The 20,286-nt window shown below is 39.8% G+C and overlaps 1 protein-coding gene and 1 non-coding gene across 2 annotated transcripts in view; both read left to right on the top strand.

Annotated features, from left to right (window-relative positions):
- Positions 1-20,286, top strand: part of LOC145405865 (sodium-dependent multivitamin transporter-like) — a 260,499-nt gene that overhangs the window by 4,266 nt on the left and 235,947 nt on the right. The window contains exons 2-3 of the mRNA XM_080277122.1: positions 3,146-3,276; positions 4,189-4,377. Coding sequence (XP_080133248.1) covers positions 3,146-3,276; positions 4,189-4,377 — 320 coding nt within the window. The remainder of the gene's footprint in view (positions 1-3,145; positions 3,277-4,188; positions 4,378-20,286) is intronic.
- LOC145405926 (5S ribosomal RNA) lies at positions 3,694-3,812 on the top strand. Its single transcript, XR_013898463.1, has one exon. It is a non-coding gene; the product is annotated as a 5S ribosomal RNA (ribosomal RNA).

Raw genomic sequence — 20,286 nt, 5'->3', positions numbered from 1 at the left:
CCAGTGCTGCAGTGGGCGTGGATAGTGAACTGAATGAATTTATTATTTGAAAGTCGGATTGAAACAGGGATGTGTTATGTCTCCATGGTTGTTCAGTCTGTATATGGATGGGGTTATAAAAAAGATACAAGGTAGGGCAGTGGATGTTGGCGTGGCCCAAATGAGAGAGGGCAGCGTTTTTAAACTCCCTGTACTGTTGTCTGCAGATGTTACTGTGTTGTTAAGTGAATAAGAAGGGGAGCTGCAAGGCTTGGTGGATGAGTTTGGGAGAGTATGTAAGAAACGGAATCTAAAGGTGAATGTAGGGAAGAGTAAAGTTATGGTCTTCAAGAGAAATGAAGTCAGTGAATGTACAGTGAGGTTGGATGAGGAGGAAATCGAAAATGTGGGTGCATTTATGTACTTGGGTAGTGTGATGAATAAGGATGGAAGATTAGAGGGTGCTGTGCTTGAAAGGGTACATCAAGGAAGAAAGATTGCTGGTTCCTTGAAAGCTGTGATAAGAAACAGAGAAGTGAGCATGGAAGTGAAAAAGTTTCTGCATGACAATATTGTCATACCAGCTCTAACTTATGGATGTGTAACTTGGACGCTGTTGGATGGACAGAAGTCTAGAGTGAGAGCAGTGAAAATGAGTTATTTGAGAGGAGCATGTGGAGTCATATGGAGAGACAGACTGACAAATGAGGAAGTGAAGGAGTATTGTGGTGTGGATGTGGGTGTGATAGGAAGCGTTAGGAGAATCACGCTGAGGTGGTTTGGCCATGTGGAGAGTGGTGGAGAGTGAGAGACTGACGAGGATACTGTATGTGAGTGAGGTGGAGGGGGGGGGAGAGGGAGGGAGAAGCCAAGGATGAGATCGAGGGATGGAGTGGAGAGGTATCCCTACGGGATTAAGACCTCTCGCAATAGATAGATAGATAGATTGTCTTTTGTAAACATGAGTACGTTTTACTTTTGTCTCAATAACTGGCTAACTGTATGCTTAACTGTAACAATATTCCTTTCAGATGATGAGAGGGACCACAGCTATATTTCTGTAAAGGTACTGATTTATAACTTTCGTGGTTTTCTTTAAAATATGTTGCAAAGAAAACACTGAGCAGTTTGAATTCGGTACTTTCCACTAGGCTAAATGGCCAAATATTCAGCCAAAAGTCTCAGCAAACTTTTTCATCATGAGATTTTCAACCAAGTAGCTGTATCTCAATTAGTTTGTGAGCTATTTCAATTTCAAACAAGCAATTTTTTGCACCAAAAATGAATATATAATCTTCAAAAATAGGTCAAGGACATTTATATGTGGCATATCCTTCATTCTTTCCTTGTCCTTCTGCCTGTGGATGACTCTACACTGAGTGACAAGCCAAATGGTTTCCTGTAAACCATGAAGCCATTTACCACGCTGGGTGGTAACCATATAACCAAATTTTGCCACCTGGTGGTTTAGTGGGTAATTATTGCGCTCCAGTCGGATTGAGCTGGTGCAGGTTTATATCCAAGGGGTGGTTGGGGTTGATTGCTCACGTAATGCCACTCAGGGATGAGTGAGGATGGTCACTCTCATCTTAAATGTCGAGACCAACTGCCTAGCCCCGGGCTCCTACGCTCCTCTTGGGGCAATGTAGGATTGGATGATGGATGGATGGATGAAATACTTAAATACTTGGGTTACCCTAGGTTACCTTCATTTACATCATCAATATCTAAGACAAAAAGAAGTGCAAAGAAAAATACATATGAAAACAATAAGCTTCGCCTTATATATGGAGAAGCTTAATTGCTAGAATTAGGAGCACTGAAAATAAGCTAGAATTTATCAAGGCTTGTCCAGAGGCTTGGTAAAGCGATGCCACTCAGACGGCTTCACTTCCTTGGCAGGGATAAGCTCTTGCATAATGTGCCCATGAAGTATTCTCGTTAATGTTTGCGCTGACACGTCAGGGTGAAGGTTATCGTTAGTGGATTTCATCACTATTACCGCTATCAGTTACAGCACCACGATGGTGCTTTCTCCCCAGAAGGTGTTTTGTAAGAATTCGTGAGTGGTTGTTGTTTCTTAACATTTTGAGATATGACAGTCTTGCAAAATGATGAAGGAACCAACAAGGGGAAGCGGAAAACGCGAGAATGGCATAATGGAAAAGATAAACTAAATGGCCTTTTCTTATTCTTGTTTGCCTCATTTCCAGTCGTGCTCAGCTGCTTTATTATCTTTAGTTAGCAGTGTCCTCCTTCGTATACTCATATATAACACTCCACGGTATTTCGTCGTATGAATTCGCCTCCCGAGAGTCATCAACTACCTCACTGGCTCCCCTTTGCCATCTTAACTTAATTTCATCATCAACGGTTGAAGAAAATGAAATGCTTTGATGACCAAATAATGAGGCAAAGGATGGTAAGTAGTGACAGAATATTTCTGAGAGAAATTTAAACGATATATTACTCAGTCCGGTGTGAAGGGGAATGCAGATAGAATAAGCAACATTCTTGGTTGACAAAAAGTATAAAAGGTGTGTAAGGCGGTCGACAGATAACTAATTGCAGTCACCAGTTTTAAGATAACCAAAAAAGTAATCAGAGATTAGCCCAAAATAACTGTCTTACTGATCTTGTGGACATAAAGCCAAAGCCTTCATGCTGTATTTATTTCTTCCAGTTTGTTTTTTGTTTAAAGGTATAGGCCCACGTTGTCCAGTTACAACAATCTTGACACAGTTACAAAGTAATTACTATTATCCGGAACGACAAGAGAAGACTGAAGCAGTATTTTCATCATTCTTCTATACCTTGACCTATTTAGCATAAAATCATCTCTCTGTCTTGAAAGCTGAGCTGTAACGAGATATTAACACAGGGGATTGGTAGTGGTCAAGAAGCAGTGCTAGAGAAATGATGTATTTTTTCTCAATCTTTGATGGTGCCTTGTTTCATTTTTTAAAGCTGCTGTTAGACTATTTTACTGAGTTGAACCAGTCATACAAAGCTCAGAATGTTGTCAGAAGTGGCATTAACGCTGGCATGTTGGGAGACCTCTAGTAATGGATTGGTGCTAACGTCAACAATCGGCAGACAGCGCTTCCCAGGAGACTGGGATTGTTAACTTACACGAATAACAGGATTGCAATTTCATACTGAACAGGAGTACCGGCGGAGGCTTACTACCACGGTGTGCAGTGGTGGTATATTTGCTGCAGTCAGATTGCTCTTCCTATTGTCGCTGTCGTGTTCGTAACCTTCTACTACGAACTGCGCCTTACATCCGTCTACAAGGTACAGTGCATAATGCATTCTAACCCTCTCATGGGTAGGAATGCTCTAGGATTATTTCTTATAGCTGAGAGCGTCACAGAACCCTGGGGTTAATACTGTCGCTTTTCATCCTTTCAATGAACACAATAATTCTGATATTTAATTCAATAAAAAAAAAAAATGGTAATATTCAGATGACGGTGCATAAGAGAGCCTTGGAGTGTTAATAATGTCACTGTTAACCGTTTATGGTCAGGACAACTTTAGTACTCTAATTTAGCTAACTCCAAAAGATTTTATTCAGTTATGAATGTCGTCACATCCTAAGACTTAAACTAAAGTGTGTTCAAAAATCAATCTACCATACTTTGAACTAGAGACATGTATTTAAACTGACCCTTAAGAACAAACATCGTGGTCAGATTATTATTAAGGAGTGCCAACGGCCATACCACGTTGAGTACACCGCTTCCTGTCCGATCAGCGAAGATAAGCAACGTTGGGTCTGGTTAGTACTTGGATGGGTGACCGCCTGGGAACACCAGATGCTGTTGGCATAACGTTCTCCCTACGTGTCAAGTGGGGTTGGTGGAGGATTAGTGCCCTTCCCTGTAAAACAATTAACTCTGAGCCCTTGGCCACCCCGTTTGGGATACATGGCGTCTGGCAATGAACGAATGAATGTATTCTGTATGACACTCAAGGCCTCGTATTATCTCTTCCCTAGCGATTAATCTGCATGTTAAACACTACCATTCTCTTGCAGGTAATTAGATCAGTTTATTAGTGACACAGTTTGCACAGAAAACGATATTAAGGTGCACTGAGCACAGTAAATCGCTGGAGATGAGATGGTACGAAATTATGAAAAAACAATTACAATACGACCCCTTGTGTGTGTGTGTGTGTGTGTGTGTGTGTGTGTGTTGACAGTACCTGGAGCAGCGGTTTGCCTCGCGAAGTGTGGGCCTGGTGGCTGGTGGACTGTTCTTGCTGGCGACATTGCTGCATAATGCTGTCGTCATCTACGCCCCCGCTCTCGCCCTTGCCTCCGTCACCCACTTCCCCATCTGGATCTCAATCATCGGTGTTGGACTCATTGCCTCCATATACACCGCTATCGTGAGTAAGACGTATACAGTTAAGCAGAAGAATTATTCCCATATGCGGAAATTTCTTCACTGGAACATTTCATTAAGTCGCAATAATTCCCCATTTGAATAGTTCATGGCACTGATGTAAAGATAAATATATAATTAACTACCTCATGGTTTTCGCCAAGCTCACATTGCAGCGCAGCCTCCCACACCAAAACACATTTATTCAATTCATGCACGGACTACCACAACACAGACAGTCCTCCAACAAGCCTCAACAAAAGACTTCTGGGAACGACTGACTGAAGTAGCCGCTTTCCTGCAGTCAACTTCGCTTACAACCAGATGATCTTTGGGTTGCAACAACAACAACAATATAGTCTCGACAACTCCAATGCATTATTGAAGTTAATGCTAGGCGATAATATTCAGTCAACAGTGAGTTAGAGAAGCCTATCCATGATACCCGTCCCATTGTAGTACCATCCTTGCCTTATACCCAATGATTTTATTCAGTCTTCATTGAGGTATAGGATCCCGAGGGTTTATACCGTTATTATTAATCATCCCCATGATCAGGACGACTCAAATATTCAATTGCAAGTATAGCCATATACTTTTATTCAACTAGCTTGTGTAGAAGAAACAATGAGTGTCAATACTCTGACCATTAACTTTCACATGAAAGCAACTACTCTAGGACTCTATACCAACTAAAGCCGGTTGATTATACTGTACTTAGAGGAAAGTGAGTCCTAGCGGCCAGAGTATTTGTCACCATTAACTCTCTCCAGTGATCAGAAAAACTCTAGCATTTGTTTCCAGCCAGCACCAAATTATTTTTCTGGGGTCAAGTATGTCTCAAGACCCTGAGTGTTACTTTCTTATCGCCCGCCTTTACCAAGGTGTGGCGATAATGTTTTTGCCCGCGTCTGTGTGTGTGTGTGTGTGTGTGTGTGTGTGTGTGTGTGTGTGTGTGTGTGTGTTAAATGACAACAAAGGAAGGAAAAACAAAAGAATAAAAAAATTATCCATTCACCTGATTGCTGGTGTCCTCTATTCATAAAAAAAAACCTGTAACAGTTGGACTTCAACAGCTGTAGTTTGATGTTTGGGTGGAACAACTCCGGGGAAACAAGTTCCAAAGAGATGCAGTTCGAGGAATAAAAGATTTCTGATAGGCGGAAGTTCTGCAATATGGCAGTGTGACATTCCAGTCATGAGTGCTACCAGATGCCCATGTAGCACAGTGAAAGGCATGGAGAGGTTGCGCAATGGACGAAGCTTCGTCTGAGGATTTGCCATAAAAGTACCTGTATAATAATGCAAGGAAAGCAACATTCTTTCTTACTTGTAGGGGAGGTAGTTTGTTTGTAATAGCAGGGTTATTAATAATTCTAACAGCTTTGTTCTGAATTTTGTCCAGTTGTTTTAGTGCAACCTCTCCACATCCATTCCACAAGGGTGAGCAATATTCCAACTGAGAGAGCACATGACGTATAAACTACAGCTAACTGTTCGCCAGTGATGTAGCGACGAACTCTGTGCAATAATCCAAGTTTCTCCGAGGCAGTTTTAGCAAGTGAACAAACATGAGAGGTCCAGCTGAGGGCATGGTTAAGTGAAACACCGAGAATTTCAATACTTTTGGAGATAGGAATAGTATTACCAATGAAGGTAATACAGAAATCTGGCAATATCTGTCTATTAGTAAAATGAATATATGTGGTTTTACTAGCATTGAGACAAGGTTGTTTTGTCCCGAATCAGTGATCCTAGATAAGTCGTGATTTTGGGAGATGGCTGTACTGAATTGTGAGTTGGAGATATTAAACTTGTGAATGTGTGTTTAAGTGTGAATGAACTGTACAGTACTGAGTCATCTGCATATGAATGGATGGGAATATAGGTGGTAGAAAAATGTATCATTAATACGAAGTAGGAATAGGGCTGGACCCAGAACTGATCCTTGTGGCATGCCGGCGTTAATTGAGTGGAAATAGGACTTTACATCATCTACTTTTATCTTTCTGTCGCTTATCTATCTATCTATTGCTAGACGCCTCAATCTTTTGTATCTTTCTGTCGCTTATATATGAGATAATCAGAGAAACAAAAGACATTAGTCCATAGCAAGAGAGTTGGTCAGCAGGGAACGGTGTCACACTCTGTCAAAAGCTTTAGAAATGCCGAGGGCTACTGCATGAGTTTCTCCATGCTAGTCAATTGATTAATGGGTGGTATGAGTGGCGAAATCCGTACTGTCCATCACTAATTAAGTAGTTGATTCAATATGGTTAACTGTGTGTTTATTTATTACAATTTCATATACTTTACCAAAATAAGGTGTGATAGCTATTGGTCTGTTGTCAGGGGGGTCAGAGGAACTTCCTTTCATCGGATTTGTGTGGATATTGGCTTCTTTCCAAAAATTACGGAATGGAAAAGTCCGTATGCATAGTCTAAATATTTTAGCTAGAAAAGAAGAAAGTTGTGGGGAGCACTTTTTCAAAACAACTGAGGGAATTCCATCTGGGCCTGGAGCTTTGTTGGCTGGCAAATTGTCTAGGATGGATTTTACGTATCTGGTCTGTATTTTAAGTGAGGCAATTTTGGAAGAGTCAGGTTCTAGTATTGGAACGTTCTGGCTGACTTCCTCTAACATAGAATTTCTGGCATATGTACTGGTAAGGATATTCGTTTTATCATGCTGGTCATTTGTAATGTTACCGTCTGAAGATTTTAGTGAGGGGATGGGTGATGACTTGTTAAAGTTATTACTGAAAGAACTGAGTGTGTGTCTGCTACCATTATATCTCATGAACGGCTTGATCTATCAACATGAAACCTTCAGGGTATCAAGATATGGCCAAAATTTTGGACAACTTCGAAAATGGACACTCGGGGTCAAGGTCAAGGTCACCAAAATGGCTGCTAAAGGTCAACTACTTTTAATATGGATTATCTGTCACCACTATATCTCATGAACGGCTTGAGTTATCAACATGAAACCTTCAGGGTGTCAGGATATGGCCAAAAACTTCGATGAGTTCGAAAATGGGCACTCAGGGTGAAGGTTAGGATCACCTAAATGGCTGCCAAAGGTCAGCAAGTTTTAATATGGATTATCTGTTACCATTATACCTCATGAATGGCTTGAGCTGTCAACTTGAAACCCTGAAGGTATCAAGATATGACCACAATCTTGGACGTTTTCGAAAATGGGCACTCGGGGTCAAGGTCAAGGTCATCAAAGTGGCTGCCAAATGTCAACCAGTTTTAATAATGATTATCTGTTTCCAATATATCTCATTAACGGCTTACATGAAACCTTCAGGAAATCAAGATATGGCCAAAGTCTTGGACGACTTCGAAAATGGGCACAAGGTCAAGGTCAAGGCCACCAAAATGGCTGCCAAAAGACAACTAGTTTTAATATGGATTGGCTTTTTGTGAAACATAGTAATTGAATCCCATCGAGTTTGGCAAATTTTCTTCACTAGTAACTTGTAACTTAGCCAACAGTTTATTCTGGCGGGCGATTAGCATTCGGCTTTCGAATGCTATTCTTTCATTTTCAGACTACAATCTAACACGTGCACTTAAATTCTTCTATACTCATTAGTTATTGCAGTTGATAAGTGACGGTTGTGGAATATATTTGGGTTGTGCAGGTGAAGCAGGATAAAAACGATATGGAACTGAAGAAATTATGGAACAGTGACAATAATCCATTTAACTTTGCCCAGATTCTTGTCCCTTTGCAGCTTATTTCGCATAACCCAGTGGCAGAACAAGACAATGCTATTACTCTACATCTTTTTCCGCACGTCTTCGTGACTTGCATCATATTCTTGTGTTGATCTCTTGTTAAAGTAAAAGTGGTATAGTAAGGGATGGAAAAAATGAAAGAACTAAGGTGTGGACAATGCTCCGGTGTTTAACGGTAATACCTTAGGCTTATGATGATGGTAGAACGCTTCAAACCACTTACTATCGTTGCTAACTAAACCCAGTATTGTATGTTGCAGGCTGATGACATCAACAATTCATATATTCCATTAATGATTCTATAATTTCAGGCTGGCTTATCGTACTCCTTTGCCCTCTCTTTTCTTATAAGGCTGTGATGTCGAAATTATTTCAGTTCCTTCAGTTCGGTTAGGTATTTTTAATTATTCCTCTAATCTCTGGCCATTGCCAGAAGATTATATTTAACGTAAGTGAAACTTCTAGTAATGAAGTTAATGAAGGCTGTATCTAACCCCACATTTCCACGATGGACATCCCGTGGTGTAAAATAGAATCGTCTGGATATAGCAAGAACTGAATGAATACAACGTTGCTAAGTCCCAGATTATCAAGAGAATTTATTCTTGGTACTATTATAACGCTTCTTAGTATTGGTAATCTTCTACAAACACAATGACATCCATAAATCAAACAGGCTTTTGTCATACAACGTGGTCAAGTGGCTAGAAAAGTGCTTTGTTGTCTAAATTGACGCAAGTTCAATCTCATTATGGGGTAGGCAGTAGGCTGCTTATTTCAATTGGTTTCCCACTTTTGTTAATATTCAACAGATCTCACCGACATGTCAAATCTGTGAATTGCGATGTGCAGCCACAGCCGTTCCACACTGTGACATACAGTTCCAACGTCGGGTTGAAAATATTATTTTTCCGCGCGATGTTTTGGGACATAGTTGACGCACGACATGAACTTTGACATTTGGAGGCATCTGGAGCATTTTCAGCTGCTCACAGCCTACTGCACACGCGTCTCGTTAGTCCCTTTTTGGTACTATGGTAGGTCACTGTCCGGCTCACCTGACTTCAAAAATTTACGTCAGTTACACTGGGCTGAGTTCTTGCTCCAATATATTTATGCGTGTGATACTAATAAAATTTACTTATGAGTAATATGACTAGTAGATGCATTGTTCTGACGTCCCACCTTCAACATAACAAACTATTTAAGCCCTTTATGGCAAAACTACAAAAGATATTGAGATGAAAATGTGCACATCCATTCTACACCATGCTTTCTTCGATATCATACCAATAAAACCGTGTTTTGGAGAAAATTTTACTGATGAGTTATTCTCGGCGGGCTAAACTAACTGAAATTCAAAACACTGTAACGGCTAAACTGTGGCACATGAATTGAAAACTGATTTACACATACTTTACCACATCCTGTAATGAATATGAGAAAAATATTTTCAGTGTGCTGTATTTCATGGGACACGTTTTTGCTTATTGCATGATCTCAGTTCTGAATGAAAAGTCCCCAGGATGTATTCAATACAGACAGTGAATATAAATGCTTAAGTGGAAGCATATGAAGATGTGTATAACATTTGAGAATACTGCTAAGCCTTCGGAAACGGGCCAAAACTGGACAAAAGCATAAGACATTAAACAAGAAGGTGCACTGAGAAAATGCAACACCCTCTCCAACCACCTGGTCTAAGGATGAATCTGCCCTGTAACCTTACCTGTCGACTGATTGATCTCCAAACCAGATACTTCTATCCTTGCATGACACTAAGCCCTTCTGCCAGGCTTGGCCCAAGTCAGATCAGAACAGTTTGAGTGACATTGCCATGTGACAATGATCATAGACCTTTTATTGTGACCTTGATCTTTTACTGATTGTTCTCTAAAGCAAATTCCTTTACCCTTGCCTTCCGGGAGCCTTGCACGAACCTTTATCTAAATCGGATAAAAACTGTTGATTTTGTCCTTGCCATGTAACAGTGCCTTTTGGCCTGTTGTTCGTAAAAACAACAGGTCAGTTCCATAGGGGATCATCAACCCTTCCTCAAAAATTGGTACAAAAAAAAAAAAAATGATAATTTTATTCGCAAAAGGGGCACACGGGTCGAGTTTTGACTGTGCACTGTAATCTTGACTTTTGACCTCGGATTAAAGCCCTTCAATCATGCTGTATCTTACTCTCAAACTATCTCCCAAGTTTGGTCTAAAATGGATATAAAGTGATTAAGCAGACATTGTCTGCTCAAGCTATTATCTACCCCTGTGAAATTGGCCTTTGACATATTGTTCCGAAGAAAATAGGTCAGTCTCTTCAACGACTGTCATTCTCACCTCCAACTTGGTTAATATTAAATGAGACATTATGTTGTTGAAACACACACACACACACACACACACACACACACACACATATGAAAAGATAGGACAAATATGCCATTTCCAGCGGAGTTCAGTTTGGTAGGAATGGTTTGTCGTTGTCATCGTCCATTAAGTCTTACCCAACTGAGTCTCAAGTGGTAGGTATAACTGGCCGTTGTACTTGAGATATAGTTTGTTGCTGTTATGGTCGATTGAGTAGCATCTAGTCGAGTCCAAATTGGAAGGTATAATTGGTTTTTGTTGTAGTCGGTCTTAATCTGCAATAGAGCCAGGGGGGATCCCCTGGGATACTATTGTATCCATAGCAGAATCAAATATTTCTCTTGTAAGACTATTTATTTCTCCTTTCAGGTGTTTGAAGGCGTTATAGTGACGATGATACGTTTTCTTTAATGTCTTACTTAATTCTGTTTTGAAAAATCTTTGACTGAGGAACTTTCTTGTGATCTGTTGGATTCTTATAGTAAAGTTTTCCAAATTTGTACTTGCATTTGTGACCCGTAGCAACTGAGACATGTATGTAAAGTACGTGGGAACTCTAGGTATGTTTTCCGACAAATTTGGATATGATACAATTTCAGAATTATAATCACCTCCTTTATCATAAAGTTTTGTTGATATAACTTTGGTTTCTATTTTGATATTAAGTTCCAAAAATTTTGCTTGGCAGTGGTCAGTGTTTTCTTTATTTAATACTAGTGCTTCCGGATATATATGTTTAACCCTTTCATTCATTTCTCCATCATTGTTTAAGGATATTAGATAATCAATGAATTGTCTAGTTTTGTTAAATTTCTTTGCTACCGAATACTGAACTTTTGACATTCGTTCCATCCACTTGAATTCATAACTATTTGCCGGATAAGCATAGATCTGCCATGAATGGGGCTGGGTCTGTTCCCATGGGTATTCCTATGCACTATTTGAAAACCATATTTCCACAAGTAAAAAAAGCAGTTTTCTGCCATGTAATTTGTCATATCTATTATCTGATCCTCTGAGAGTCAAGTTTTTGCCATCTCTTTTATTTTATTTTTTATTTTATTTTTATTTATTTTTATTTTTTTATGCGAGGAAGAAGAAACCAAAGGCCATGAGCCCGCAGTAACAGTTCCCTCCAAGAGAAAAACAAAATACAATAGAGAGCCAAATTCAAGATCCGATCATTTTGAGATGCCTGGACACACTGCGTTTGAAAGACAGGAGATCATAGGCAGCAGGAAATACAGACAGAGGGAGACAGTTCCAGAGCTGACCTGTTGCATAAATGAAAGACTGGGAGTAACGGTTAACTCTTGCATTAGAGAGTTGGACAGAAAAGAGATGAGAGTTTGTTGCCAGACGGGTGCTACGCGCCCGTCGTAGAGGTGGAAGAATGCAAGCAGACAGTTCAGAGGAGCAGTGACCATTAAAGTAGCGATAGAAAAGAGATAAAGATGCAACAGTGCAGCGAAGAGACAGAGGTTGAAGGGAGTCAGTAAGAGGAGGAGAGTTAATGAGACGAAAAGCCTTTGACTCCACCCTATTGAGAAGAGCTGTATGTGGGGAGCCTCCCCACACATGAGAGTTGTACTCCACACAGGGGTGGATAAAACCCCTGTATAGAGTCAACAATTGTGCAGGGGTAAAGAAAGAGCGGAGTCGGCTTAGCACACCCAATCCCTTGGAAGCAGATTTTACAAGAGATGTAATATGATCATTCCAAGATAAGTCCCGAGTAAATGAAACCCCAAGCATGTTCAAGGATGATGCAGGATTAAGCTGAATATTATTAAACATTAGTGGGTATACCTGTGGAAGATTTTGTCGGGTTGATAGGTGTAAGAACTGAGTCTTAGATGCATTAAAAACAACCATATTATTTTTACCCCAGTCAGAGATACGAGCCAAGTCAGACATTAGGTGTGCCATAGCTTCATCCCTTGTTTGTTGAAGTAACTGTTGAGATGGGCATTGCGGGAACCGAATGGAAAGGTGAAGGGTGGAGTCATCAGCATAAGAGTGGATAGGGTTAGATGTACAGCTTAGAAGATCATTGATGAATAAAAGGAAGAGAGTTGGTGATAGGACAGAGCCCTGAGGAACTCCACTGTTGATAGATCTAGGAGAAGAACGATGGCCGTCTACAACAGCGGCTATAGAAAGACCAGAAAGGAAGCTAGCGATGAAGGCACAGATAGAAGGATAGAAACCGTAAGAGGGCAGTTTGGAAATTAAAGATTTATGCCAGACTCGATCGAAAGCCTTTGAGATGTCAAGTGCAATGGCAAAGCTTTCGCCAAAGTCCCGAAAGGAGGATGACCAGGAGTCTGAAAGGTAGGTGAGAAGATCGCCAGTGGAGCGTCCCTGACGGAACCCGTACTGACGATCGGAAAGAAGGTTGTGATAGGAAAGATGCCTTAAAATTTTTCTATTGAGAATTGACTCGATAACTTTTGAAATACAGGACTTCAAAGCAATTGGACGATAGTTGGAGGGTTGGGAGTGGTCACCCTTCTTTGGGACTGGCTGAATGAGAGCAAACTTCCAGCAAGAAGGAAAGGTACAAGTTGACAGACAAAGTCGAAAGAGTTTGCCTAGGCAGGGTGTAAGCACAGAAGCACAGTTCTTGAGAACAACAGGAGGGACCCCATCAGGCCCATATGCCTTGTTAGTACTGAGGCCAGTGATGGCAGAAAATACATCAACTGAAGAAATTTTAATGTCAGCCATGAGGAAGTCAGAGGGGGGAAGTGATGGAGGAACAGCACCGGAATCGTCTAAGGTGGAATTGGAGGAGAAAGAGATCTGCTTTATCAGTAGAAGAAATAGCTACAGAACCATCAGAGTAGAAAAGAGTAGGGAAGGATGATGAAGTAAAGTTGTTAGAAAGATTTTTGGCAAGGTGCCAGAAGGAGGGGGAAGAATTCGAGTTGGAGAGTTGAGAGCATTTAGTATGGGTGAAATTATTTTTAGCAGAGCGAAGAACAGACTTAGCACGATTCCAGGCAGAAACGTAAAGATGATGTGATTCAGGGGTGGGTTGGCTCCAGTACCTTTAGTAGGCCCTCTCCATGTTGCGGACAGCATTAGAACAAGCGTGATTAAACCAAGGCTTTCTTGCGTTAGTCAAAGGATATGAAAAAGGAATGTATGCTTCCATGCCTGAGAGAATAACCTCCGTAATGCGCAAGGCACACTCAGATGGCTCCCGGCCATGGAAGCAATAATCATTACAGGGAAAATCAAAGAAATACTGCCTGAGGGCCTCCCAGTCCGCGGCTCCAAAATGCCACAGACGACGTTTCCCTGGAGGGTCCACAGGCCGCACCGGAGTGATAGGACCCAGTATCCTTCGTGTTTACATACTGCGATCATATTCTTATTCAGTCCTTTAAAAGTAGCTTTCACGGTCCATTCCAACTTCTTTTTTATATCCTCGTGTTCGATCTTCGTGTACAACGTTCAAAAATCATATGTTTCTACGTTTCTTGCATTTCTTTTGTGGATGATGGAAGCAACATCCTTTGTACACATTTCTGAGTTATCACATATCCACATATGGTTGATTCCTGCATATAAATTTAGTTCATAACAATATCTTTTGTGCTGCTTGTAAATCAGTTTATAAATGTGTGATAGTTTCTTTGCTAGTGGTTTTGTTGCACATACGCTGGAGGAAATTATGAATCTGAATTTTACAGTGTCTTTATGCATTTTTAATATACTATGTATGTATGGTAGTTTTTTGTTATCATCATCTACCTTGATCCCGTGAGTAGAAGAGTATGATGACTGCTTTTCAACTATCGTATTCTTTTTACTGCTAACTATTGTATATGTTTCGGAGACTTGATCTATCATGCCCAATTCTTGCAAGTGTTTTTGGTTTAATAAAATTTGCAGATGATTACTATATTATTATGTGCTTTGTCTACTGGGACCAAAACATACGACTTGTGCAAGTCTTCAAGATCCTTCAATGCTTCCTTTTCTTTAAGTACTGGTTTTGGCATTCTCCATCTAGAATAGTACTTCCTGAGTTTGCAGATTTTTTCATCAACTTTTTGCATGACTTTTACTTTCCATTCCGTCATAAAAGACTCATTAAATTCTTCTAGTTTACACCATTCTGCGGCACATTTTTTGACTGCGATGTTAACATTTTCTCTCACTTGTTTCCAATTGATTCCTCTAGCCTCCCGATAATTCAATCCTTTATTCATTAGTTTTCGTAGTCTAATATTTTGTATTATGTCTAGGTTACTTGTTATTACATGCTGATGATGAATATTAATGAACTCCGAATCGTAACACACTCATGATTTTGCGCTAGCCATTCTTTAACATCTAATTCTTCAATAGTCTTTTTGAAGTTTAATCCTTCGTTAGTCCTGTGGGGTATTCAAAGGTGGTTAGTTCGGTCGGGTGATACAACACCCCAATACAAAAATACATGTAGTGTTACTCATATGTAAAATATATTCATACTGCCGCTTCAGCATATCTCTGCAATCGCTAATGAAATGATTGAATGCCTTGTAGGTGGTGTTAATTAATTTATAGTAACAAAATTAAAAAATTATTTATAGTAAGTAAATAAATAAATTATCATTCATTCACTCATCTTCCAATCCTGCGTTGCCCCATGAGGAGCGTAGGAGCCCGGGGCTAGGCAAGTTGCTCCTGACATTTATGATGAGAGTGACCAGCCTCACTCATCCCTGAGTGTCATTACGTGAGCAATAAACCCCAACGGCTCTATCCGATTGGAGCTCCGTAATTACCCACTAAACCACCAGGCGCCATAATTTGGTTATATGGTTACCACCCAGCGTAGTAAGTGATTTCCCATTGTATCATTTAATCCATAAGGATACAGTGTTCTTAAAGTTAAGTGCAAAGTGGTGGTAAATTTTGCTGAAATGTACAGTGTAACATGAGAATCATGAACACATTCTTTCACAAAAGAACAGGGAGAAAAAGGACCAGGAGAAGTTCAAAGGAAGAAACAGAAAGAAATCGACTTCATCATAGCAGACAAGACTAACACAATCATTATCGCCACAATTCAATAAAATAAATATGGGAAGTCACCACAGGATGGTGGGTTGCACAGTCAAACTCAGTTTCAGATATGAAAAGAGCTAATTAAAAATTAAAAGGTATGTCCAATACAGGTAAACGAAAACCAGGTTGCGTTTCCGTTAGGAATGACGAAAAGATTTCAGGCTCTACGTTTTACTGAGTGTGACACTGATGAGTTCAATGACAGAGCAACAAAAGTGTTGTGAGAATCAGTGGAGGTAGTAGGAAAGGCTAATACAACCATAATCAGCAGATATTAAAATATGACCCTTGAGCTCATGACGACAAAACAGGAGATAAATGTACAAACAAAGATGAAATAGAAAAAGCGAAATTAAATAAGCTTATCAACAAGAGACAGAGAAGAAAAAAGAAAGAGAATCATGGCTCATATCAAAGAAACCATAAAAAAGTCTGAAAAAGGTCAGCAGTAAAATGGCATGAGGAAAATGAGAAGTAATATCATTAAAAGACAAAAATAGTGAAGTCATTTAGCGCAAAGAGCAGATGGTAAAGAGAAAGGATGAATTTTACAAAAAACTGTATGCATTTTATATATATATATATATATATAAATATATATATATATATATATATATATATATATATATATATATATATATATAAAACCGACAGCTAACTTTTCATTTGACACAAGTGAAATAACTGAAGTAACATGGGATGAAGTAAACATTTGTCTTAATAGTATGAAATGAAAGTCCCAAGAGGAGATGGAACAGTAGCAGACTTACTGTTGGATACTGGAGTAGAAGTTTGAAACAGACTAGCCCACTTATTTACGCAGTGTGTGTGTGTGTGTGTATGTGTGTGTGTGTGTGTGTATGTGTGTGTGTGTGTGTATATATATATATATATATATATATATATATATATATATATATATATATATATATATATATATATATATATATATATATACACACACACACGAGGTGTTATTCAAAAGTTCCAGTAAAATGAACAGAGGGAGCCAACCATATGCAGTTTTGCCTTTTGCTGCTAGGAGGAGTCAGCAGCACCCCTTGTGCATCAGTGTGGTCCCGGACGTGTCTGTGGGTGGACGTGTTATTGAGATACGCTTACTATTGTAACGCGGTGTGCAGGAGGTTTGGCGGTTTTGCAATGGCGGACCAATGGCACAGCAATGTCAAGTTGATGTTGATCTTTTTCTTTGAAATTAAAGGGATTGTTCACAAGTAATTCGTCCCACCATGTCAATCTGTCAGCGGAAACTTTTACTGTGAAGTTTTGCAGCGTCTGAGGGAGAACATCCGCCACAAATATCAAGAACAGTGCAAGAATAAGGACTGGGTCCTGCATCATGACAATGCCTCCTCCCACACGCCAATTGTTGTCCAGCAATTCTTGGCTCCCATTAACATGGTAGTTATTCCCCACCCACCCTATTTGCCTGACCTTGCCACCTGCGACGTTTTCGTATTTCCCAAATTGAAATTACGACTGAAAGGGCGTCGATCTGACTCGACAGAGGAGATCCAGACTGAATCGCAGGAAGTGCTCAAGACTATCACGCCTGAAGCCTTCCAGGGATGCATAGACTCGTGGAAATAAATAACGCTGGTACCACTGTATACATGCCCAAGGGGACTACTTCGAAAGCGACGGTAAGAACTAGGAGGTATGGTAACTTATTTTCCTAAAATATTCAAATTATTGGAACTTTTGGGTAGCACCTCGTGTGTGTGTGTGTGTGTGTGTGTGTGTGTGTAAAAATATATATATATATATATATATATAAGGACGTTATCAAAACACGGTATAACGAAATAGTGATTTGCTGTACAAAAAAGGCGACTCAAAATATGTTAGTAACTATCGACCCGTTAGCATATTATTAGTTATTTACGAAGTCTTCACTAAAGTCTTTATGAAGAGAAAAAATAGTTGGAAAAAACCATCCTCGTGAGCAGGCAGTATTCCGAAGCTGGTATTCGACTACTGATTATCTACACACAATGATTCAGCTAATTGAGAAAATTATAGAAAATAATAAACCACTGTGCTTACGTGTTGTTGATTATGAAAAGGCTTCCGACTCAGTGGAGTGCATAATAATTTTAAATTCACTGCAGTACAAGGAGCAAACCAAAACATTGCGAAACCGCTCGAAAACATATATAAAAGAGGTAAAGAGGCTCCGAAAAAAATATTATTGAGAAAGTAGTGTGTCAGAGACATACAGTTTCACCAAAAATACACTGGTCAACACAGTTTTCCTGGTGTGACTGTTTGCAACAGATTTTAGATAATTTGTGGGTATTCTATCCGAATTTGGTATCAGTTTTTGTGTATCACATCAGGTTTTTGAGATATGGTATGCCGTACCTTTGTTGAAAATTTGCATTTTTGCGCTAAAGTTTAAAGAATTGGCAGAGTAAAATGATTCAGTTTATTGGAAATATGATACTCAAACTACAGTTCTCTTTTTGTTTTTATTGCACATTGCCGTTTTATCATCTAATAAGTTTAAAAAAGTAAAATTAGTAAACCATAGGTCCATAGATATGATAAGTTACACAATGTTAAAACAACAGTTTAATTTTTATCTCTAAAAAGTAAAAACAGTCAGTAACACCAATGGGTTATGTCAATTGAAAAATGTTTTTCTCAGACATTCTTTTGTGAGCAGCATCAGGAAAATCTCTCCTAAGGCTACAGCAGTAATTAACCATCATATTACAGTCCCATCGGCCTTGGTAGCGTTTTTCCATTACTTTGATATCTTGGTGAAAATGCTCACCTTGCTCTTCGCTCATATGGCCAAGATTTTCTGGACTCTTGTCCAAATGGCCATGCAAGTAATGTAATTTGATGCTCATCTTCCATCCCATCGCTTGCAAACTGGACAAGAGCTCTTTCACGATTTCTTTGTAGTTGTGTGATTTCCGGTTTCCTAAAGTTTTTCATAACATTGGCAATTGCTTTCCAGGCTCCTACCTCAATGGGAGACATTGAGACAACAAACTGTGGATCGTTCAGTAAATTTTTCTGATTTGAGGGTCATCGAATATTCCGTCTTTTTTCTTCTCTTCACTTAGCACAGGGGAAGCTAATCATATATGGTTGAAACAGTTTCATTATGCCAAGCTTGATATGAAGTGGTGACAGAATGATATTATCCGGATCAACGAATGGCTCATTTATGATGTTCTTATGTCCAGGTCTCAACCTGTCTCTTAATGGCCACTCATCCTTAACCCAATGCTCTTCCTTTGCCCTGCTATCCCAGTAGCAGAGCTAACATAGGTATTTCGTGTAGCCGCTTTGTTGCCCTACAGCAAAAGGAAGTTCACCATTTTTATATCAACACAAATCAACCAAGCATGATCTTTGTATTTCAACTTTTCCAGAACAACTTTTATGTTGGCATATTTCTCTTTAAGGGTCACTGAGTGCCCTGTAGGAATCGATCCGATAGGGTTATCGTTGTGAAGCAAGACACATTTTAGGCTTCTTTTTGAACTGTCGATGAAGTGTTGAGCTACCGTTTCATCAGTCCTCGGGACTAGTTCCTGACCATCCTCCTTTGCTGAACTTTTTCAGTGTCTCAGTAACAGAGAGAGTAGGCCAGAATGCGCTCCAATACAAGTTTCTCAAACTATTAACACCAAACTACATGCACAGTACACACTACACTTCCATTTCAAAAACTGTAACAAATTATGGCATCTTTAAACATAGCCTCGGAGTCCCCAGGGGGGGACCATAAATGCCTCCAACACCCGCCCCTCTCCTGGTGACGACTCGAGCTGCCTGGAACCACTGACTCACGTCTTCATTTCTGCAACATTCTCGGCCTTTCCTCTAACATTTGCTCTGTTGAGCACCACCTCTCCTCCTCTAAACCTCACCTTCTTTTCCTAACTCAGACTCAGCTGTCTGAGGTAACCGACGGCAAACCCTTTTCTGTATCCTCCTACTTTCTCTATACTCATTTCAAAGCTGTTGATTATATGCTGTTGTGAATATATATGCAACGTCTTATCTTGCTCTTGTGTTCCTGAACTTGATTCTTCTGAATTCTCTACAGTCTGGCTCCGGTTTTCCCGTCCTTCTGTAACTAAATATATCTGCTCTGTTTGCTTATCCCCTATTTCTACTGACTATCAAAAATTCTTTGACAATTTTACATATACGATGGAAGACGTTCTATCCACTTCTCCTGTCTCAGAAACCCCCATTCTAGGAGATTTCAATGTTCACTAACACCGTTGGCTCTCCTCTCCTTTCACTGATCCACCTGGTGAACAAGCCTACATCTTTTCTATCTTTAACCCACCACATGCCAGTGCCGTTTTAAAACGGTCTGACATAATTTTGCGGCCAGTGCCATTTTAAAACAGTTTAAAATAAAAAACTTCACTGTGATCGCAGGCATGTAAGGTAACTGTTCCTCTATCATCCCCCATGCTGTCAAAGCCATACACTTACTCACTCCCCCTCTCACGCTCACTCTGCCTGTGTGCCTCACCCAATGCTGTACATAGTGTAAATTACATTTTGTAAATATTTTCATGTAAGTGTAAGTTGTAAATATTTTCATGTAAGTGTCAGGACTATATACTGAAATCAAGTTGTACATACCTTCTTGTAAGTGCCAAGACTGTACGTAATGAAGTCAGGTTGTACCTATCTTCAAGTAAGTGTAAGATGATCCATTCACA

Source organism: Coenobita brevimanus, chromosome 68 (assembly GCF_032717465.1).
Source record: "Coenobita brevimanus isolate Jiangsu-jjx chromosome 68, ASM3271746v2, whole genome shotgun sequence".
Classification (NCBI taxonomy): domain Eukaryota; kingdom Metazoa; phylum Arthropoda; class Malacostraca; order Decapoda; family Coenobitidae; genus Coenobita; species Coenobita brevimanus.
The sequence above is the reverse complement of the archived record's forward strand: the minus strand, read 5'-3'. Positions and strand labels throughout refer to the sequence as shown.